This window comes from Molothrus aeneus, chromosome 5, assembly GCF_037042795.1.
Source record: "Molothrus aeneus isolate 106 chromosome 5, BPBGC_Maene_1.0, whole genome shotgun sequence".
Taxonomy (NCBI): domain Eukaryota; kingdom Metazoa; phylum Chordata; class Aves; order Passeriformes; family Icteridae; genus Molothrus; species Molothrus aeneus.
The window spans coordinates 57,772,081-57,794,843 of record NC_089650.1 but is presented as its reverse complement, the minus strand read 5'-3'; the positions used below and the strand labels follow the sequence as shown (position 1 = coordinate 57,794,843).

The 22,763-nt window shown below is 40.6% G+C and overlaps 1 protein-coding gene across 1 annotated transcript; it reads right to left on the bottom strand.

Moving 5' to 3' along the window:
- Positions 1–335: 335 nt before the first annotated feature.
- Positions 336–22,339, bottom strand: NAPEPLD (N-acyl phosphatidylethanolamine phospholipase D). The gene is given in 7 exon segments (XM_066550866.1): positions 336–1,431; positions 2,656–2,770; positions 3,661–4,307; positions 9,992–10,304; positions 21,941–22,199; positions 22,202–22,297; positions 22,300–22,339. Coding segments are annotated over 7 exon segments (1,599 nt in total). The 3' UTR covers positions 336–1,302.
- Positions 22,340–22,763: the final 424 nt, after the last annotated feature.

The window sequence follows — 22,763 nt, the reverse complement described above, 5'->3', positions numbered from 1 at the left end:
TGAAGCTGTTGTGTGAATACAAGAGACTTCATCTGAAACACCCCCAATACTGAATAACAGGATAGTTTTAAACCAGTTTTGATAACTGTCTATAGTTAAAAGATTATCTCAGTTGTTCCTACCATGAAATATCATTAACTGGTTGTAATTAGTTGACATAAGTTCATGCCTTTAAATAATATGTCCTTTTTATATATATTTATCTTTGTGGGATATGAAAATAAAATATACAGCAATAGCAAAAAAAAAAAAAAAAACAAACCACAAACCCAAACCAACCCACATATCCCACAGACCAAAGGAAATCATACACAAAACATGATTTGCCAATGAAATTATGAAGGAGAATAACAACCCTTTTTATTGGCAACAATAGGCTTTAATTCTGAAAATGAGCAAGACAATTCGATACAGACACATTTGGCCAAGTTTTATAACACTGAACAATGCTGTAATCTCATTCAACTTTAAAATTATAGGGAAGCTATTAGAAAAAATACCACAGCCCTTGCTTAAGATTTTCTACTGGGGAGAAAAAAAAAAGGTACTTAGAAAAAGGCTGAGTTAATGCAAGGACAAGCGACATTAAGAGGTTTTTCCACTTCATGTGCTGCAAATGACACATTCAGACCTAACATAAAAACATAGACAAAACAATAAAAGTGTGCAGGTATTCTGGCCAGCAGTTAGTTTTACACATCCATGATGCAATATTAAATTATCTCTTTCTTTAAAAGGCACATTTCTTTGATGTAAAATTCAGCTTTTGTGGTTCATTAATACATGAAAATGAAGAGTGAAATAATTTTACCATGCTTGTGCTTAAACAACACAGCTGTATTGGAAGACTTCACCCCACAAAACATACAGTGAAGCTGTATGAAGCTTGTACATCAAGGTACAGGGCACAACCTGAAGACTAACGAGTGGGAGATGACAGTCTAACAAGGAATAATTCAAGTCAGCCATTAATCCTAAGAATATGTTCTGTGCTGAAGTTATTATTGCTGCAGCAGGTGAGATGAAGAGTTTAAAAATAATTTTTTTATCAGTGGTGTACATCAGAGCAAGTTTTCCCAGACAACACTTAATATATAAACCACTTTTAGATCACCTCTCTAAATTTATAAACAATATAACTAGTAAAATTTGTCATGAAATTGGTATGCAAGCTTTAGTTCTGAAACTGACAAACCTGGCATTTAGAAATCCAATTCAATCTCAAAAATCTATTGTGTACATTATGTTAGTATTGTTACATTAGCTCAGATCAAACAGGGCTTACAAGGAACTGACACTGTTTCAGTTTTCAAACCGGTCATTTGTATTCAAATTCCGTGACTCTCCATGGCGTAAGATAAAGAAGTCATCTTTTTTCAAGCCATATCTTTCAAGAGCTTCATTCAATTTAACTGGAGGATCCAAGTAATACTGAAAAAAAATGAGAATAATATGAGGGAAAAGATACCACGGCAACATTTTCTGAAGGGAAAAAAAAAAATCTCTAAAAAACGGGGGCAGGAGGAGGATATTTTCCAAATGAAAATGTTTGGGTTCATTTTAGATTTTTCAACGATAAGAACGCTGATTTACAGCTGCAGAGGAACTAGCAAGGCTCAGCTTGTGAGCCCCGACTCGGTGCCTTAAGGCAGCAATAGATGCGTCCGTGGGAAGCGCTGCCCGCCAGCAGCCGGCGCTTTCCCCGCTCTGCAGCCCGCGCTGGCAGCGATCCCCCCCCAAGTTACCGCGGTGCATTTGTTACATCGCCGAAAGGAGTAATCATCCATTTTTGTGCTCCTAAATGCACAGTAACTTTTGTACCGCGGGCACTAGGCAACACAATTTATTGGAAACACTGCGGACAGGAAACGTTCTATCCTGTGTTCCTTCCATGCTGTGGCACGGAGGTGCACGAGCAGCTGGGACGGACCATAGGTGGGACAGAACATTTGACAGATCAAGTGATCACACTATCAGGAATGAATTAGGAGATAAAGTGGTACAACTGATGCAAAAACAAAGTTGAAAGACCAAACAATATCAAAACAAATGTAGATACTTTCTATTCACTGCACTTTCAGTTGCTGTGAAAGTATCTGGGTAAGCTTCGTAGTAGATCTGTGGACTTGGGGGGGTGTAGAAGGGAATAAAACATTTTTAAAAATCAAAAATTCAGAATAACTAATTTCTTTCATATACTTTCTGGTTTTAACTTTGAATCAACTATTAAAAATACTGCTTATATATTTACTAGACAGACATAATTAATAAATACTGTTTGACCTACTGGCATGCAGTTCTTACTATCTCCAAGTGATGCACCACTCAGTTTGTTTTTATTAATGCATAACATAATGCATAATACTGCATGTGTCCTCATCTGTTATGCTCCTCAGCATCTGGATATCAGAAATGCTCTACATTTGCTTCAATAACACTGTACTTTCTTAACCATGGAAATATTTTATGTAATTGGTTATGAAAAGCTAAGCATTGTTTTGAACAGCAGTATATAGAGTAACAATTTTCACTCATACAAAGTTCACATTTTAAGTTTACATTTACAGATATGTAGGTTAAACTGCACAAGCAAAGCTTCACTAATGACTGTCTAATCCTTGGAAGTCTGAACTCATGTTTAGTGTTGCAATTTACCTCATTTGCTAAAGCAAAGGTCCCCCAATGAATTGCTACAGACTTCTTTGCTTGAACATCAATATGGATTCTTACTGCTTCTTCAGGATCCACATGCTGGTATTTCATAAACCACCTACCAAAACAAAGAAGCACTTTTTTGTGTCACCTAATCCAGTGCAAGATTTCTCCTTTACTGCCATTGCAAAGTACAAAAAGAAATATGTGCTCACCTAATCAAAAAAATCATAAGCATGTACACCTGGACAACATACAGAACACTCAAGATCAAGAAACTAACATATACCAACATACCCATCAAACAGCAGTTCATTTATTGTACTCTCTTTTTGAAGGATATTTTCTTAGCTCTATTTTCAGTAGGTTAAGGACATACTACTGGTGCCCTGAGGCATTAGGGCTGAAACTTTAAATCCATCCCTAAAAAAATTTGGTGCTAGCAGTACACACCAAAAAGTGTGTGCTCCAGAGATAGCCCACGGGAACAGGCAGAACAGAAGAGAGAACTTGGCAATTCTTGAAAGATACAGATTTTTTTACCATGCTATTTAGATTCCCATCTTTTTTTCTCAGTCCGTACATTCTTTCCTTCCAGAATCATATGAGTACTATCATCTAAATGTTTTCTCCAAAAGGAGAAAAGTTATCTCTCCTGAGCAAACAGATTTTTCATACTCTATAAGCAAGTCATCCTTGTCTCCAGATAAGTTGCAAAACCAGCATAAACACTGAAGCAAGAGAAAAATGCAGCAAATGACATACACTGGAATAGGCTGGATTAAATGGTGCCATTTCAGAAAAATAGGCACAGAGTAACTCCAGATTTTTACTCAACATTTTTAAGGGAAGAAAGACTGCTGATTCATCTTTGCTGTTTAAGTCTGAAGAAAAAACTCTCCAAAAACTTTATTAAAAGTACAGCTATAGTTTTAACTTCTGGGTGTATTTTTTGTCATCAGTGCATCATTTCATTTACGTATATTGCTCAAGCTCTGATTTTCTTACCTTGGCTCATAAGCTCCAATGGGGATGGCTGCAAGATCAAAAGGTCCAAACCTTTTACCTATTTGTTCAAAAGCAAAACAATATCCAGTATCTCCTGCGAAGAAAAACCTATTCCAAGGTCCCAAGACAGACCAGCTGCCCCAGAGAACCTTGTTATCATCTGTCACAGTCCTTTTGCACCAATGCTGGGAAGGGGTGAAGACAAAAGTTACCGCATCGTGACCAGGGACACAATTCTCCTCCCACCAATCCAGTTCGATGACATTCTCGCAGCCACACCTCTGCATCCAGGGCAGGAGCCCCAGGGGCACGAACCAGCGCAGCTCGCTCCCGAAGCGCTCGTTCAGGCTGGCCACGCTGTTGTAGTCCAGGTGATCGTAGTGGGTGTGGCTGATCAGCACCGCGTCTATCCTGGGCAGCTGCGCCACCGTGCACGGCGGCCCTCGGAAGCGCTTGGGACCCAAGAGCTGAATGGGGGAAGCTCTCTGGCTGAAGATTGGGTCAGTGAGAAACACAAGTTCATCCATTTCCACCATAACGGTGGCGTGTCCCAGCCACGTGACTCGCATACCAGCTCCTGTCTTCCCAGCATCTTCTGGTGTTTGAACAAAGTAAGGTTGTAACACTGGGAGTTCTCTGTCGAGTTCCTGGCAAAAAAGAACACAATATGCATGAGAGATTTCAGAATGTACTTGGCCATGGAACAAAAACTGCATACAGGGCACAAATCTATACTGTCAAGACTTGTACTTTGTTTATGCTTTTATGCAGAGAACTGCAGCACACACCAGATGCCTTTTTAAAGTCCATTTTCCCAGCTACTTCCTCCTCATTTAATTTTAGGGTTTTTGCAACATTTACACTTCTTTGTCAAGAAAGAGAAGAGAGTACCTCTTCAGGCCCAGAGACCTGATAGAGTCTGGGGGCATTGCAATGAAAGCACTGCAAGGCACTAACAGCATCCCAGGAAGGGATTCCTCCACCTGAAAAAGAATATGTATACATACACACACACAGTGTTACTTAACAAATACTCAAGTTTAGCTCATGCAACTCAATAATGCATCCCCTTAAGTCCTAGCACAAGTAAGTCACAGATGAAAGAAAATGCCATGTTCCCCAGCCACACTCCACAAAAGTTCTGCTAATTTTTATCAGGCCCTCTTTCTGTCCATCCTCATTACATCTAGAAGTAGCACACAAAGGTTAACTTCACTTGGCTAATGTTAGCTATTGCAATTGTGCCTTCCCATCCTGCCAAGAATTTAATGAACATTCATAAAAAACAAAATAACTTTTAGGATAAACCTTAAGGTTCATAACATGCTTGGTTATGAAAAGGTTCCACCACCTCCTCTCTTATTCCAGCTTAACAAGTTTTGCAGTCCCTATTTGACTATGAGAGGTCAGAAAACTGATCTGGCTGAACTTAATCCAGAGGTAAAAAATACACAGCTCTCATTTTGATTGGCTCCATTTTGACTCAGTGTGTATCCTGGCACAAAGGAGGCCATGGCTGTACATTACCTACTGAAACTCACTACACAACCACCACTCATTCTCTCATTTTGAACCACAGTTATGGTCTTCACTGCAGTTTGGTTGAAGTGCTAATGCAGAAGTTTTATACATAATAAATAAGAGCTTTCCTATTAAAAAAACAAACAACCAAGGAATCTTCTCAGAATTCCTGACCATCTCCAGGTTAGCCACAATGTGGCTAAGGCTCTCCTCCCAAACATTCATGGTCTGAACTCCTCACTTTGCTTTACAAGAATTTTCATGTGCTAGGGCAGCTTCTATACTCCTGGCATTCCTCTCCCTCATAATCACAAATGTCCCAGCACTTCTGGTTCCAAGTCAAGTTCTGCCTGCCGTGGTTGCTGCTCTCATTCTCCCAGCCTAGCACAGATTAGCACTATCAGTGAGTTTATACAGAGCTGACCTTGTGCTCCTTTAGAAGTCCAGCTGATGCTGTGACAGTTCAGAACTCCAGGAGTTGCCTTGCTAAACCAGTCCTGACAGCTTCAGGGAAGTTACTTTCTCCACAATATTTTATTGATTTGGAAGGCATATGTTGGGAAAAACAAAGCATGCACATCTCCATCCCCCTGCAATTCTGCTGTAAATAATAAAATATTCATGAAATTGCTTTTTCTGAGAGCTAATGGACAAGACATGCTTACTGAAGAAGTTTCATTACTGTCTCCAGGAATGAGAAATAGATAGCCTTCTATAAAGCTGAATATAAGGTTAGTACAACTCATCCCCTTAGTTCATACAAGAAAAGTAGGAATCTTAGACTGAGAAAAATGGCTGCTTCACCAAGAGAGAAGAGATCCTTTTCTTATCTCTATTTCATTCTAAGTACATGGGAACAACATTGGCCACAGAAATCTGAACCACAGAAGTGTTATACTGTGATATTTCAACTTTAAAAAAATATACACAAAACTAACATCGTACTCAAAATGGAAATTAGGACAAACCAACAAATTACATATGGTTAAGTCAATAGATCAGATTATATCAAAGAAATAAAACTCAGATATGGAACTTAATGAATCGTCATAATGCAATTTAGGTCAATTAGTACATTTTTAATGGAGAATGTTCTCTTTAAGTAGCTGGTTTTAGAGTCAGACTCCGAATTTTCTCAGAACTAAATTAATTCACTTCTTTTTGCTGACATTTGGCACAAATTAGTTTTTTAAATTAGCATTATGCAATATTAATAAACAATATTAAATGGATGAGGAACTGGCCAATTGGTGGATGTGAAAAATCACCAGTTCTTAAGTGGGACTCAGACATATTCTATGAAGTTTTATCAGGGGTACAGTTAATTTTCTTCCCAGCAGCACCTACAGTGCTGTGTTTTGGATTTGTGCTGCAACCAGTGCTGACAGCAGATTGATGTTTTAGCTACTGCTGAGCAGTGCTTCCACAGCACCTCAGCCAGCTGACTGGGACACACAAGAAGCTGGGAGGGACACAGTTGGGATAGCTGACCCCAATCCATCAGAGAGATATCCCATATCATATGACACTGCACCCAGCAGTAATATCTGGGGTAAGAGGAGGAGGTGGGGCACATTCAGAGTGGATGGTGTTTATCTTCCCAAGTAACTGTCTCATGGGAGGCAGCCCAGCTTTCCTGGGGATGGCTGAACACCTGCCTGCCCATGCAAAGAGAATAAATTTCTTTGTTGGCTTGTGCACGCAGTTTTTGCTTTACCTATTGAACTGTCCTTATCTCAACCCACAAGTTACCTGATTTTTCCCCTTTCAATCCACTGGGGTGCAAGCAGTGGAGGGTGGAAGGAAGCAGCTGACTGGAACTTGGCTGCCTAAAGCCACAACACATCTGCACTATTAATAAAGGTTTACAGGGATGTCAGTGGGATTGATGCTATCAAGTCCTTAGAATAGTTGATTTAAAGGTAGAACTAATCACTATAAAAGGCATTTGTAAAAGTCACACAGACAGGAAGATTGATAGAGAAGAGCACAGTCCAAACAACTGCTGTCCTGACCTATTTAAATGAAATTCTGTGAACAAAAGTTCAAGACAAACCAAGAGCACAAAAGCAGTATAACCTGTACAGAGCTTTTGCTCTCCAGGTTTGTGATACACAGGCCTCTGATCCAAGCAATGATTCTTCAGAGGATGAGATCAGAAACCAGGCATGTTGTTGAGCTATCATGGTAAATCACACCAAAACATTACTTCTCAGTGCATATGATTTGTGTTTGGGGTTGTTTAGTTGTTTGTTTTGTTTTTTTTTTAGTATTTTACAAAAGCACAGTAAAATCCCCTTAAAGCAATAAGAAATACTCGACTCGTAAGATTTCAAACTAAAACACAAATTCTATTAGCAGTATACTTCACATGAAATATTTAAAACTCACACAACAGGAAAAAGCAATATAATGAATGAAATATGTATCTTACGGAACTTTTATCCTGCTATAATACATTTTGTTCTGTCAGACTAACCAGAAACATTAAAACTAGGAGAATTATAACAGATTTTTGAAATACAGCAATTATGTCAAATCAGCTACCAACAGAAGTAAAACGTGCTTAATACTGTCTTGTCTTCATTACTCAAGTAACACAAAAAATTCCTCCTGCTGTGTCCCCTCCCCCTCCCTGTTCTTCTTGCCCTCCTAATGCAAAGCAAGAAAAAACACATGACAGGCTTTGGTAAGACTAGCTGATTAGCTTGGGATTTTTGGTGCTTAGTGCATACTGGAATACCACAGGATTTACAGAAATGAGAACAATCTAAACTGCTGATCCAACAACTAATAATGAAAGATCCTCCAACAGCACTGAACAAAGTTAATAATAAAGTCTGTAATGAAAATACGAGAAGTGCATGCATTCTGGATGATGATAGAGGCTCGTTGTGTAGGCATGATTATAATACATATAGCTTTTCCACAGTGAAGTGCAAGCACATATCCTGGATAATATGCTCATTTTTACATACACAAAGCACTTGGTACAGATAAAGTGAACCTGCCCAGCAGAGCAGGGCATCACTAGGCTCACTCAGTGTGGAAACTGAAGCAGGAATCTGGCTCAGAGGATGTGACATCTAGCAGTGATAAATAAAGTATGGAGCCCTTCGTTTGAATTTTATACAAGCTCAGATGCACTTCACAGGCTGATGTAGGGGTGGAAGAAAACTGGTTGAAACTAGCATCAAAATGGCTGAAGACTCCAGAAGTGCATTTCATTGATCCCTATCTAGGTTTTTCTCTTTCTAATTTACTTCACCAAACTTGTGAATAATTACAGGCGCCTAATTAAAGGATCTCCTATGCAAAAAATAAAATTAGCCCATGATTAATCCCAGCTGGGTCAGAGAGATGGCTTTTTGGCTTTTCAGCTGGTGCCTTGTAGATTTCTTTGTGATCATCCTTTATTGTAGGGACAAACTGTAAATTAAAGGGGAGTGCTGCAGCTCTGCACTCCACAGTGCACCTCAGCTTTGCCTTCAAGGGACCTCAGTCACTGCCCAGGTTTCTGACTGGCACTGGGAAGACATGAAGCCTGTTCTACACATGCCAAGGAGGGCAGCAGTCAAAGGCAACTGAAAACTTACAGGTGTGCATTTCATGGAAATGTGGGCAGCACACTGTCTAGAAAGCTGTACACACTGATGCAATCATTGTCACTACAAGGAAGACACCAAATTTGCTGGACAGCATCTCAAGACTGACACAAGTTTGCTCTTAAGTTAAATTACTTATTATCATATTACAGCCAATTTATTTGTTCCTTAAACATCCCCAAACCATCATGCATTAATGCCTAACGTGGCTTTCCTGTCCATAAAACTGATAGAATTCCTTCCTTCACAGGTAGTTCAAGTAAGACAAAATGGAAAGCTCTTTGCTAAATACTGGCTGTTAGATTTATAGCTTGTGCATACCTTCCTGCATGCTTAAAAGCATTATTAACACCTGCTTGTTAACAAATACTGTCCTTGGTTGTGCACCCTTCAGCACAGCTTTTCTGAAATACAGTCAACACATCAGAAATGCACTGAGAAGTAATTCTGCCAAAACCTAGTCATCTTCATACCTCCTGTGACCACAAAAATAACCCATGGCTTTCCAGTACCCATTACTCTTCATGGGAAAGAAGCTTCTCCTATCTCCTTCTTTACATACAATACCTGACAAAAGCATTTCACCAACAACAAATAACAGTGTTACCCAGTGAACTGGCACTGTACTTTAAGTGTTTCAGTACAAATACTTGCTCAGATTAGTTTTAACACATGCAATTTTTTCTCCTGGTGTACTGAAACATAAAAAACCAAATTTGTAAGTATTTTCATAAGTAGGTGACAGAAACTATTACATTTTCATTCAAGAGATGCAACATATGTATTAAATTGCCATCTAGAAAAAAGGCAAAATTTTAAAAATTGGATATGTCATGAAATAAGCTATTTCATGCAACACAAATTAAGTTAATAGTATGCTTCATAAGGCAACACCTATTAAAAAGGAATGGCTGTAACTAGTTTATGACTGAGGGGGCCAATTTTTTTTGTTTTTATAAATATAAACTGAGCTGTATAAATTAAAGCATGTGGAACTAACAAGGAGATAAAAATTAAAGAGGTAGAAAGTATTAACCTACCTTTTGAAAAGAATAAAATGTCAATAAAATCAGAAAAGTAAGAAAGACTTAGAAAAGTCTCCAGAAGATGCCTAATGAGTATTAGTTAGAAACTGTCCTATTTTATTGATTAGAGCAGAGGTAAAAGCAGTCTTATTCACAAAAGTAAAACATGGAAGTATTCACCTGCTTTGAGCGTGGCACATTGCTGTTATTTTTTTCCATGAAGGACCATTTCAAAACGTTGGGCAAGGTTGGTGATTTCCATGTTGGCCACGGGTTGACAAATCTCCCATCTTTGCCCCTCTTTGATTTAGTTACATCCTCTTCTAATCTGTAGTCCAGCCTGAAGCTTTTTCTGAAGGTCCTGGAAGAATCATTGCTCCCGGAACCTCGACCCAAATTCTGACGTTTCTTCACTGCTTCCTTAGGGTACTGGTTACAGGCAGTTGAAGGCTGCTCTTCATCTGTGTTCTTATCCATACCTTTTTCAGGAGAGCTAAATCAAATTTTATATTAATCAGTATTTTCTTGGTCTAGCATCAACACTCATAAGACTGAATGTTCTCACACACATTAGGAACAAGCCCGCCTTTCCTGTTTTATGATCTACTGTATTTTTTTAATCAACAAAATATGCTTTTAAAACAGTCGCTGTTACACAAAAGACTTCCAAAACATGCTGTGACAAGCAGTCATGAGGGCTCTTTGTAGTTCAGGCTGAATTTTACTCCCTGGAATGCACAGCTTCAGATACTAACACTATTATCTACCAACTGCAAAAATGAGGGGGAAGGGTTCCTTAATTTACATTTTGGAAGAATAGTCATTCCTCCTGAAACTTATGACATTTGGTGCCTGATGTAACACAATCCTGCAAGTCTGTGCAAGAGACACTGGAACTGTACCTTACCTTAGGATTTGCCTATATAGTGCCTTGGTTTTGTAGTAAAAACTGCAGTCTTGTGCAGCATTACTAACACTTATACCAACACACATGCAGGAAACTCAGAACACAAAAGATATTTGGCACTGTTTAGTATTTTGTCTAAAACAAACAAGAAGTTTATTATTATAAAGGTAAATAACTGTTTCAAATACAATTTTGATACACATTGAACTGACTGGTGAAAGGCCACAGGAAATTGAAATATTTTAAATCACAGCTGCAACATTCACTCTTAATTCCATTGTGAAATATAGAAAAGTGAGAAAATAACTGAGAAAAACTCATTTCTATGAAGTCACAATTCTGGTACATTTCTTAGAAAACCACCAACTCAGTAGTCAGACTCTCTTATTCCAAACTGCACTTTGGTGTTGCAGACTTTACAAATATAATTGAATTATACCCAAGGTAGAAATACCAAATAGCCCTATTTTATTTTAGAAGTTGCCAACGCAATTCAGTTTATTCTAAATGCTTCAATTTCTATGTTTACTTTCAGCTGAAAGGTTGAAAGTAAATACACTGTTCTGTTAGCTTAAAAAAAAAATGGTTACTGTTTTAATGAGTGCACAACTTTCTGGCATTTACAAATTCTACCTAATTAAAACTGGAAGACAACTAGTAATGAACAGAAAACACTATTTACACAGCTTAGCTGCTGGAATAGTTTTTAATAACAAATTGTGAAGTTCATCCTGTGGAAAATCCACCACATCTAGTAGATGGACAGCTTTGTCCTATCCACTGTTTCAGTAATTCAAATACTCAGACTCCAGCTGTACACTCAGGAGCACTGGGCAGATGTAGGCAAGAGAGTCCATGCAAACAACATTGTCAGAGAACAGAATTGAAGCTCAGTTTTCTTAGAAATTGCATAACTCATTCTGGCCCCATAAGCTCAGTTACAGGGAAAATTAAATACATTGTTCACTGCAACATTTCAGCTAAGATATTACACATGTGTCAGCAAACTGAACCCAAATGCATCTGCTGATGATGCTCCAACTTCAAATGCAGAGTCCATTTCTGCTATTTCAGCAGCAGCTGACAACCAAACACTAAGTATGGTATCAGCTGCAAATAATATGACAATTGATAAATATTGTGAAATTTTCTTAACAAAATAACCATTATTGTGCTATACAGTAGAGATAAAATACTAACACATCAAAATTCATTTCTAATAAATAAAGCATGAACAGCATTCAGAAAACACAGCTGATAGAATTTTTTTTACCCCGGTTACAATCTTATTTTATGTAATTGCTTTTTACTCCTGTTTCCCTGCAGTTTTACTGAAACCACTCCACTAACATATTTCCTGTTTAGCATTAGGATACCATACCTGAATCATAATTTAAATTTAGCTGTTGCTATTTCTAGGCTTTTTTCCTCTATTCCACTAAACATTTCCCGGAATCAGCCTTCAATGAAACACTCAACTTGCTCTATAGCATTTTAAGCAGATGTAAATGGTAACACAAGGAATCAGTGCCACAAAAAGGCAGACAGAATACCCAAAAAGTGGCACTGAATATTTTAACTGTTACTTTAACTTAAGAATTGGGTTTGGGTTGTCTTTTACATTCCTCAAAGAGCATTTTCGATGCCAAGTCAGTTTATTAATTTAGCAAAGCACACAGACACAACATAAAACAGCTACTCTTTTATAAAGCATCATGAAAACAGATCACAAAAGTTCAATCAGATAGGTACTTAATTCCAGGAAATTATTCTCTTAACATCTCAGACATCTGATTTTTAAAATGTATATGACTACCATAATTATTGCTCCTACAAGACATTTTATATTAGAGACTAGGGTGCCTAAAGTTTTATTTTTAAGCTTCTCTTTATCTATTCATCTCTAAAATAGGTGAATTTTACTTTTGCTTAAACCTTCCTATAAACCTTTGATCTTTTTCTGAAAGTATAAACCCCTAAGGGACGCAGGGATCGACTCTGCTGATTAAACAGAGACAATGCCAAAGCATTTAAGGCACTGCAGGTATCTATCTGTCTGCCAACATATTTTCCACATGATGCACATACATTACTTTCATTAGTATTCCATAAGCAACTGAAGGGATAAAAGACCTCAGTGCTCACAGAATACTTTAAACCTTTTACATGCATAAGAAGGGGACAGATTTACAATCAGTTAAAGTATTCTTGATGAACTGTAGGTTCCTTTGAAGTATCAGTCTTGCCAGATAGTTTCTGTTCCACTTAAATTTATTAAATATATCCTACAATATTCATGACATAATTTTCTTATATAGAAGAGCAAGATGATAATTTCTTGAAAGCCAGCAATCATTAGCTTAAAATAAACCCCAACCAATTATAAGCCCAAGGAGATTCTTATGCTTTTGCAAAAGAAAGCCTCTACAGATAAGGAAATTTAGCAGGTATACTTTAAATACTAGAAAATATGCAATCAGAAATCAGTTGGTTTTTCTGCCAGCTTTTCTAAATTCTTCCTACCCAAAAATAATAGTTTGGCACTTGAAAAACTACTTTAATGGCAGCAAAAATTATGAGCTATAGAGATACAGAGCTCTGTTCACTTAGGAGGGACAGAGGGAAGGGATCACATCCCTGGTGAATGCTTATTGTTATGTAAAGTTCTACACAAAATCTTTTTATACTTTTAAACATAAAGAAAAACTACTATTCCACTTAAAACCATTAAACAGCCTTCCTGGCAAATGGAAGCCATCCTTCAGGATGAGGCAGCTTACCCCAACAGAGGGCAAGTGCACTGACACTATTTGTAAGAGGGGCTCAGGAGAGACACAACCACTCCCTCTCTCTGTCCTCAGAGGTGCTTTGCTCTTTCAACTGAATTCAGAAGAGGAAATGAACCAAGAACATACAAACTCCTAAAGAAGACCATTAGTCATCCAAATCCACAAGGCCAGAAGGTGTTCTACACAGAGGGAAAGAACACAGATCAGGCTGATGAATAAGACAAAGTTTAACATGAATCAAAATGCTGAGCTCACAGATCAGGTTTTCCAGCATCAAATACTAAGGCATCCCTCGTAACCCACAAAGGAAGAGCAAAGTTGTAGATCTGGCAAGACATGGCATGGAGGATCCATGTCTGACATCCCACTAAACTGGCTTACAACAGGATATGGCCCTTAGGACAACAGGTTTTGGGTAAATGGTTTATTTTAGCATTGCTTATATAACTGAAGACTTGGATACAAATATTTTGGCTGTGAGCCTTGTGTTTATTTAGGAAAATAACAAAAATTTAGCTAAACATTTTAATGCTCTGTTTCAAAATAAGGTTTGCAAAAGGATACAACAACATTACAAGAAGCACTCTGCCATTATAATTTTTCTTTTGAAATGGATTTCTAAACAAATTATGTGAACGTAGCCATAAAATCTCTTGTCTTCACCTTTTCCACCCAGTCTCTGCTAAAATCTGCTGCTCCATAAATGCAATGGATGTAGTTCCCCTACTAATCACAGAGCCATGCACAACATGCTACAAAGCATCGAGTCAGGCAAAACAGACTTACCCTTCTTTGCTACACAGAAACGTGATCCTTATGTAACAAATCCACAGGCCTGACAGTTTAAGAATTACTACGAGGCTATGGTTTACCAGAACACAACAACTTCCCCAAAACTTCACAATTGCCTGGTAACATGCCATAGCCTCCCAAATACCTTGACTTTCTCTGCTTTTTTGAAGCAAAGGGTTTGGTTCATTTTTAATCACTGTCTTCCTAAAGCCTCCGATCGGCCTTACCCTAAGGCAGAGCAATAGGGCTCAGGAGCTCAGTCCCTGAGTGGGACCGGGTGCCTGAAGCCAGCTCGCTCACGCCAACGCCGCAGGTCAAACCCGCAGCAAGCTCAGTGATTCTCAGCTCTATAGGGATTGCAAGCTCTCAGGATTTCAGCCCTGCTTGCTAGGTAAGTTTGCCCTTGGCTTGAGGCTGCAGCAGACGGAGAGAGAGGAGAAGGAGAAGGCGCAGGCTGTTCCACGGAGATGGCTTTATTGGGGGAGGTCCGTGAAGGGTCTCTGCTCTTCTTCTTTCTCCCCTAATGGGGTACAGTATGCTGCTTTTATGGGGTTGGAAAGGATCCAGGCTTGACCAATGGTAAGGGGTTAACATGACATTGCCTTATAGGGTAACAGAGATAGGCTATGGGGCGGATGTCCATGGAGACAGGAACTTCTTGGCTGCCTCAGCATTCCTATTGTTCAGATCCTCCATGGTGCTTTTCCTAAATCTATGGGGTTTACTACACTGTCTCTCTGTGTAAACTACATCCAGAACTAGGCTGCACTAATGATCACCTAGGAGAGATAATTCCCAGCAAACACACCACTGCAGCCTTACCAAAACAAGACTCTGAGCTTTCTCCATATACAGCTACACAACTCTGAAGTTTTCTTTCATTATACATATTTTTAATGACTGCAAAAACCCAAGGATTTTGGCTTGAAATAAAACTAAAAAATTGTTTCAGTTAGAAGGAAAGGTATTTGCAAACGCTAGAGACCATGTAAGTAATTGGCTCCCACAAGCTTTACTATCAAATGACTGCCAGCTAAGTTTTGGCTCTGCTTTTATTTTCCCTTCAGCTCTGAAACTGGCTGCTTTAATTAATGAACAGTTTGAGACTGGAAAATTCTGAATTCATTTAAACTTTTATTGTGTAGTACTTCAAGTTGTTCCATCTTACCATTATAGACTCACCAGAACAAGAACCTGAGCTTTCTGTGAACTGTATACTGCTACACATCTTGAAGTTCTCTTTCACTATACCTATTTTTTTATCACTACACAACAGTTGCACCAGCAATTATTCCAGATGCTGCTGTTATTAGGATTTCACACAAAGATCTCTCAAGCTTGCATTAGCTGATCTGTGAATACTTCTATTATTTGAATCACATTAAAAATCCTTAGCAACAAAAAGTGTTGGCAAAATTTTCATTCAACATATCTCTAAGTATCCTGATTCTACACTGTCCTTGTGTACTACTCAAAGATTAATAAAAGAGTTGATAACAGAAAAAGGAATAGCTCTCTCCATAAACAGCCTCATGGAATGAGAATAAGTGCTTTATCATTCTTATCTAGCTTTGAGGATCAACAGTAAAACAAAGCAAAGTTTTATTTAGACATCATGGAGAAAAATACGATTATAAATAAAAAAAAGGTGAGACATCTATCCATGGTCATCTGTTGTTAGGCTTATTCTTGAGCAGCTGTATTACTTAAGCAGCTACTACCATGAGCCAATCCATTTCTGTCCTCACTACTCACCCAGGCTTGCCAAAACAAATACTTTTGTCCACATGGTAAACTTGTTTAGGAAACTAATCTAGCTGATCATCACTTCTTACCTTACCATCCCTAGAGAAGCACTTAATTTTCACCTGCATCATGGAGCAACCATGCAAGTGTTTACACCAACAAACTGGTTAGGACAGGGAAGGGTGAGAACAGGAATATATTGTTGTAAACAAAAACTACTTATGCCAGCACTGGCCTAGAAAAAATAATTCATTAAATACCCTCCATTTAGAATTCACTGTGTGGCTCAGTTACACATACAACCAAGTTAGGTTCAACAATTCCTCCTACCCTTTCATTTTCAATCTATTCTCTTCCAAGGTTTCATTTGCACTTAGTACTGATGATGCTGCCAGTCTCCATTTACCTCCTTAGACAGTAATGTTTCATATTATAACCAAGCACATTCAATAGCTACCTACCACCCACAAGGCAGCCCACTCCCATTACTACACATTCCACCTCTATTTTGCTGGTATTCATTAGGGGAACTAAACCAACAGAAAGTTATTCATGCCTATCAGCTACACCTTTGGATGCCTCTGGTTACAAATGCAAATAGGCTTTAGAGTCAGGCCCATCAGGAGTCCCTGGAGCCAATCATTTCTAAAGGCTGGGTTAAATCTGACCAGCTGGGGCACTGTGTCACTGAATAAAGATCCTGGATCTGGGACAATACATAGCTATTTTCCCTTTGTTTCCAGGTGCCCCAGCTGACTGTCCCTGTCCAATAGGAGCATTCTGTAGTCCCCAAACATGTCTATGATCTGTAGATAATATGAGAAGATTTTTGTTACATGCATGTCCTGTTTAGGCTGTGATCCCTGATATGACAGTAGCTGTCCACAGGGGACATGCAGTAGAACAGAGATGACAGACCCAAGAGCCCATTTCTTTAGTGATATAGGCCTTTAAAATAAATTATTTTCCTCTCTACCTTCATCTTTTACTGCAATCTTGAATAAAAGAACCCAAGAGTTGGCTTGTGGCCATCACATCTGAAAGAGCAGCCTAGACTATCATTATGATTAAGCACAAGAGCAGTGTAATTCTGTGCTATTGCTGAAGCAGTCACCAAAGGGAAACTGGAGTCAAATCTCTTACACCAGAAAGGAAATTGCTTTCCTTTGCTCTCCCTAAACAACTAGTTTCATAAGACTAGTTAATTTATAGGGAAGAATGTTGAAAGAACAAGAGCTAGAATCAAAGATTTCTTACCTGCTCTGCAGGACTGAGGCTGACCCACAGCAGCAAGGTTTGTGCATTACAGCTGTGTTATGGTACACAAGACAATGGCCGGGTCACAAATCAGTTGCAGACAATTTTTAAACCAACAGAAAAATAACTGTAGATGGCACATGCACACAGCTGTACAGGTAGGTCGTGGATTCCAACAGCAGCTACAATCTCCATGGATGGCCCAAGGATTTCAAAAAAGCTTTTCCAAAAGAGCAAACACGAAACTTGTACCAAGCCAGCTATAGGATCCAGAGGCCAGCTTTAATGTTCTGGCAGCAGCTGCACTGGTGTAACTATTTATGCAAACGAGCAGTTCATGAATTTCAGCTGGTTACTGATGTGACTCCAGTTAATGACAGAGGCACACCTTGCCAGGATGGGGTTTACTGTTAGAAAAGATTGTCAAACTTTGAAGTTGAGCATTTAAAAACACATTTCAGCCACTCCTGTGTGTTAACAGCCTCTACATCTTGGAGTTTGCATTTTAAGTTATGATGCCATTGAAGCTGTTAGCATACGTTTTTCTTAACTAAAAAAAAGCTTTAAAATATTACAAGCTCACACTCCATCCTAAGGGTAAAGGTTTTCCATCTAACATCTTAATGTCAATTAGATATTATTAAACCCAAATGCTATTACATGTAATGAAATTAAGGCTCCACTTCAACATGCTGTGGGAGAAAAGTGATGTCCTTTGTAGCATGTGGTTAGAGAGGCATCATAAGAACTGTTTCCATAAAAACAAACAGAAATCATGTTAAAGCTTTGATGCAAAGGATCCACATGGCAAAGTAGGATCTAAAGTTCATTTACCATCGACTCCAGAACTTTTATGTGTACAATTGCTATCTCCACCTCATTTACTGAGCCTATTAATTTTCTTTTTCCTTGTCTCCCTGTGCCAGAAAGGAACAAACACCTATGCAAACTTCCTCTAGACTCACACCAAGAATAATCCTTTACAACTCTATAAAACCTTAGTTGTCCAGGAAGTGCAGCAACACCCAAGAGCTCCATTTTATTTTTAAGTTAATAGACAGTCATAAAATTTTGTTGATATTCATATTTAAAGGCTTGTCTATTTTGATTCCCTCTTTTCAGTTTAAAGGTCCAGGTACATTTGATCCAGTGTAATTTCTCTGCAACATGAAAATACTACCCTAAATTCTTTCTATTCTTTATTTTCAATATAAAATCAACTTTTGCTTGTCCTAACAACATTCTTTCTCTCCCTCTATATATTTACATACACCCCATACATATATGGATTTTACAGAACTATTTATAACATTTGAATTCAAATTTATTGAAATCCAATCAAATAATTTCCAGGTTGGGTAAGATAAGGAAGTGAAATTTTTTTTAATTGAAATAGATGCTTTTCTTCAATGCACCTGTTCAAAGGCCAACTTTAAAACAAGTTAAGCCAAAAGGTCACCAGCCTTTCCAAATAACAAAAGTTTTGAACATCCAAACTTGATACCAGAAAGCCAGAAACCACATCCAGTACAGCACCCTTATAGTTCTTTAACTGAAACACACATCCATTTTATGAAGAAATTACAGGGAACAGTACAGAGACACAGCAAAATATCAATCCTGAAGGAAACTGGAAACATTATCATACATAAATGTTTTTCATTACAGCCTTTTTTCCTGTTTATACAGGGCCTTTGATTCCATCCCCACAACTCTAGATTACAATGTCTTCACTACTCTAAACAAAATGCTTTGGTTGTTAGTCAACAACAGAAGTGTTAATACTAGAAGTTGTGTGGTTTGGGTTTTTTTCTCATGAAAGAGTCAAGGCATACTTCCAACACAAACATCTGAGCCATCTACTAATTTTCAAGGCACCATCCTAAATACACAGGTGTTTTAAGGAGACAAAGTGTTTTATGTGAACACATCTGAACAGACACACAAACACCTTGCTATTGCCACATTCTCATGAGAAACAGTTGAATATCACCTACAAACCTTCCTACAAAGACCAGTCCAAAGCATGACAAAAATATTTCCAAATATTTTAAGCAATAAAACCTGTTGTCATATCATAAGCCTTATTCACCAGGCAGTAGGACTTCCAGCTCCAACCACAGTTAACAGGGCTTACAGAAGAAGTAACCCTTGGCAGACATTCTTTAACACCCAATTTTTCACTCACACATCTTATGAAGCTTTGTTTTTCCCAGCAGGGGTATGATGGCAGCAGTGTTTTCACAGTGTCAGCTGGCAATGCCCAGTTCTCTTCCCTGAGCAGCTTTGCTAGGTTTATCTGCTTGGGCACAGTTGTAGGCTATCAAACCCAAACCATCCCTTCCTTGTACAGCTGCTAAACACCAAGATGTTACATGCCAAGTGTATATAACACATTACTTCTTTGCTAAATTTTCTAAGACTATTTAAACTAAGTGCAACATTCAGTTTACAGAAAAATCCTTTTTGCTCGAATCTTCAGGCACAAGGCAATCAAGTGATTTTCCATTGTCCTGACTCTGAATGTATTAGAAGTGGAGCTCACACTGCAACCTATAGAGTTCAAGCAATAGACAAAAAAATTAAAGGAAGATCAGGAAAGGATTCATAGATGTGACAAAAAGCAAAACTAATTTCACTGCAGGTGTTACATATGAAGACACTAATTAATATAGCAGTATTTCTGTTTTTCTCATCACAGACAAAATAATTGCCTTCCTTTTTGCTGAAAAGAACTTAAAAGCTATTTCTGAATGAAGAATTAACAGTTTTGGTTCAATCTTGAGCTTATAAAGGCTAAGGAAATAGCATTTTTCTCCTGGTTATTCCTCAAATCTGCTTAGATAATGCAAGTGAATAAAATTATAACAGCAGATTGCTTCCTCTTAAAAAGGCTTCACATCTCTTTTGATTTGAGGCCATGCAGAAGCTGAATTACTGTTATTTATATTTGAACAGTTTCACTGTCATCCCTTACTTCCCTCCTCTCCCAAAAACAACTCTCCATCATCCATAACTGAATCAAACAGGGCTTTCCAACCTCCAGGTACTAAAAATTCCCATTGTTTTTTACAATAGGAATTTCAGTTTGAGATAGTTTGGGGTATTTTGAAAGCCACTGTTGCAATAATTCTTGAATTAGTAAGTAAAAAGAATAATATTCTTGTCTTCCTCAAAATGTTATCTACAAAGTAAGATAAGCTTCCTACTTTCTTAACTGATATAGCTGCTACTATGAATAAAAAAATACTCTTTTCAAAGTTTTTTTTGCAAGAAAACGGAAGTGGTTTTCCTGTTATTATCTTTAATTTTGATACTACTTTAGTCCGTGCAGTTTGAGAATTAAAGAAAAAAATACTTAAGTACAAAGAGTACTTGCCTTTAAACTAAAAACTTGCTACATAATCACCATTTAGCAAATGGAAGAAATCATAATCGTCACCAGAAAAAACATTTCTGCACAAGTTCATGAATTTTACTGCATGCAGTCAACTAACACTTTCCCCAAACCCTTGCTAGCTAGAGATAATTGACGATCATTGAGATTATTTGACTGCACTAATTACATTAAATGACCTCCTTAATATCCTCCACTTCGCACTATGCAATTCGAACAGAAACATCTGTTCGTGCCTCCTCTTCAAAAGAAAACATTCTCCAAGCCGCCAACACTACGAAACGGATTTTTTTTTTTTTTTTTTTTTTTGCGATTATATAACTTGTTTCTTTCCCAGCGCTGCTGCAGCATGTTTTACTGTCAATTGACAGAAACGAAAGCCTTGCGCTGGGAGCGAAAGCAGGACTCTTATCCTTGCAGGGTTTCTTTCGCAAGTGCGAAACGATGCCCCGGTCGCAGCCGGTTTTGGAGCCCGTCAGGGTCTGTGCCCAGCCGGGGCGGCAGGCAGGGAGTGGGGCAGGGGCACACGCCGAGCTCCGTGGGCAGCCGGGCTGTGCCGCTCCTCCCCGGCCCCACACGCCGAGCTCCGTGGGCAGCCGGGCTGTGCCGCTCCTCCCCGGCCCCACACGCCGAGCTCCGTGGGCAGCCGGGCTGTGCCGCTCTCCCCGGCCCCACACGCCGGGCTCCGTGGGCAGCCGGGCTGTGCCGCTCTCCCCGGCCCCACACGCCGAGCTCCGTGGGCAGCCGGGCTGTGCCGCTCTCCCCGGCCCCACACGCCGAGCTCCGTGGGCAGCCGGGCTGTGCCGCTCCTCCCCGGCCCCACACGCCGAGCTCCGTGGGCAGCCGGGCTGTGCCTCTCTCCCCGGCCGGGAGCCGGGCTCGCCGGCCCCACGCACCTCGCCCGCCCACCCGCGAACTTTTCCGAGCGGGTGCCTGCGCCCGCTCTACCCCGCTCCCACCGCTCCCACAGCGGCTCAGCCCGGTCCCCCCACACTCACCGGCGGGGCCTCGGCACCGTGTGTGTGTCTGGAGAGCCCCGCTGCCGCGCTCGGAGCAGGTGCTCCGCTCCTCCGGCCGCCAGCCGGGCTCTGACGGCGGCAGCCCGGGCAGCGCCTGCCCTCCGGACGGGCACGGGGCGGGAGCCGCCGCTCGGCTCGGTCCGGTTCCCCGCTGCTCAGAGGAAGGCGCGGGGGCAGAGACCCCCGGCCCCAGAGCGCTGCTGCCGCTGGAGCGCCGCTCACCTAGGCTGCTGCTGCCGCCCCTGAAGAGTCTCGTCCCCCTTCTCCTCCTTCTCCTCCTCCTCCATGGTGCCGCTCCACCCCTTCCACGGCGGCCGCTCCGTTGGTCTCCGGTAGGAGCTGTTGAACGGCTGCGGCGTTCCACCTGACCAGCCCGCCGCTGAGGGCAGCGCCACGAGCTGCACGGAGTAGCTCCACAGCGCCCGGCGCCCCGCCATGGCGAGCCGGGGCTCCGCGACGCCTGGCCCCTCACCGTGGCGGCAGAGGGCACCCCACAGCCCGGCCTCGCACCGTGGCGAGCAGAGGGCACCCGGCAGCCCGGCCCCGCACAGCGGAGCGGCGCCGTTAGCAAGATGGCGGCGGGGGGCCGCGTGTGAGGGACAGGGGGAGTCCCGGAGCCATGGCGGGACAGTGTCAGAGCTGCCGGCACGTTCTGCCTCTGGAGGCCGGGCTGCTCCTCGGCCCCGGCACAAGGGAAGCACTCAGCTGTGCTCCTGGCCGGCTCCGGTGGGCGGTAAGCGCTGCCTGCAGTCCCGCTTGGGAGCACGAACGCGCTCCCACCAGCAGGTGCTGCGGTGAAAATTTTCCTGGGCTCGGTTGTCTCGGCAGCCCGGGGCAGTGCCGCCATCCCCGGGGAGCCGGCACTCACGGGGGCTGCATTGTCCGGGCAGAACAGCCCATCCTGCAGGCACCTGTGTGAATCTGTATCCCTTCGGCCATGGGAAGGTAAAACTCGTGTCCAAGTCACTTCACGTACTGGGTTACAACCATCCCCTCGCTCCCTGCTCACGTCTGACTGAAGTTTCCAGGCTATGGGCTGAGAATT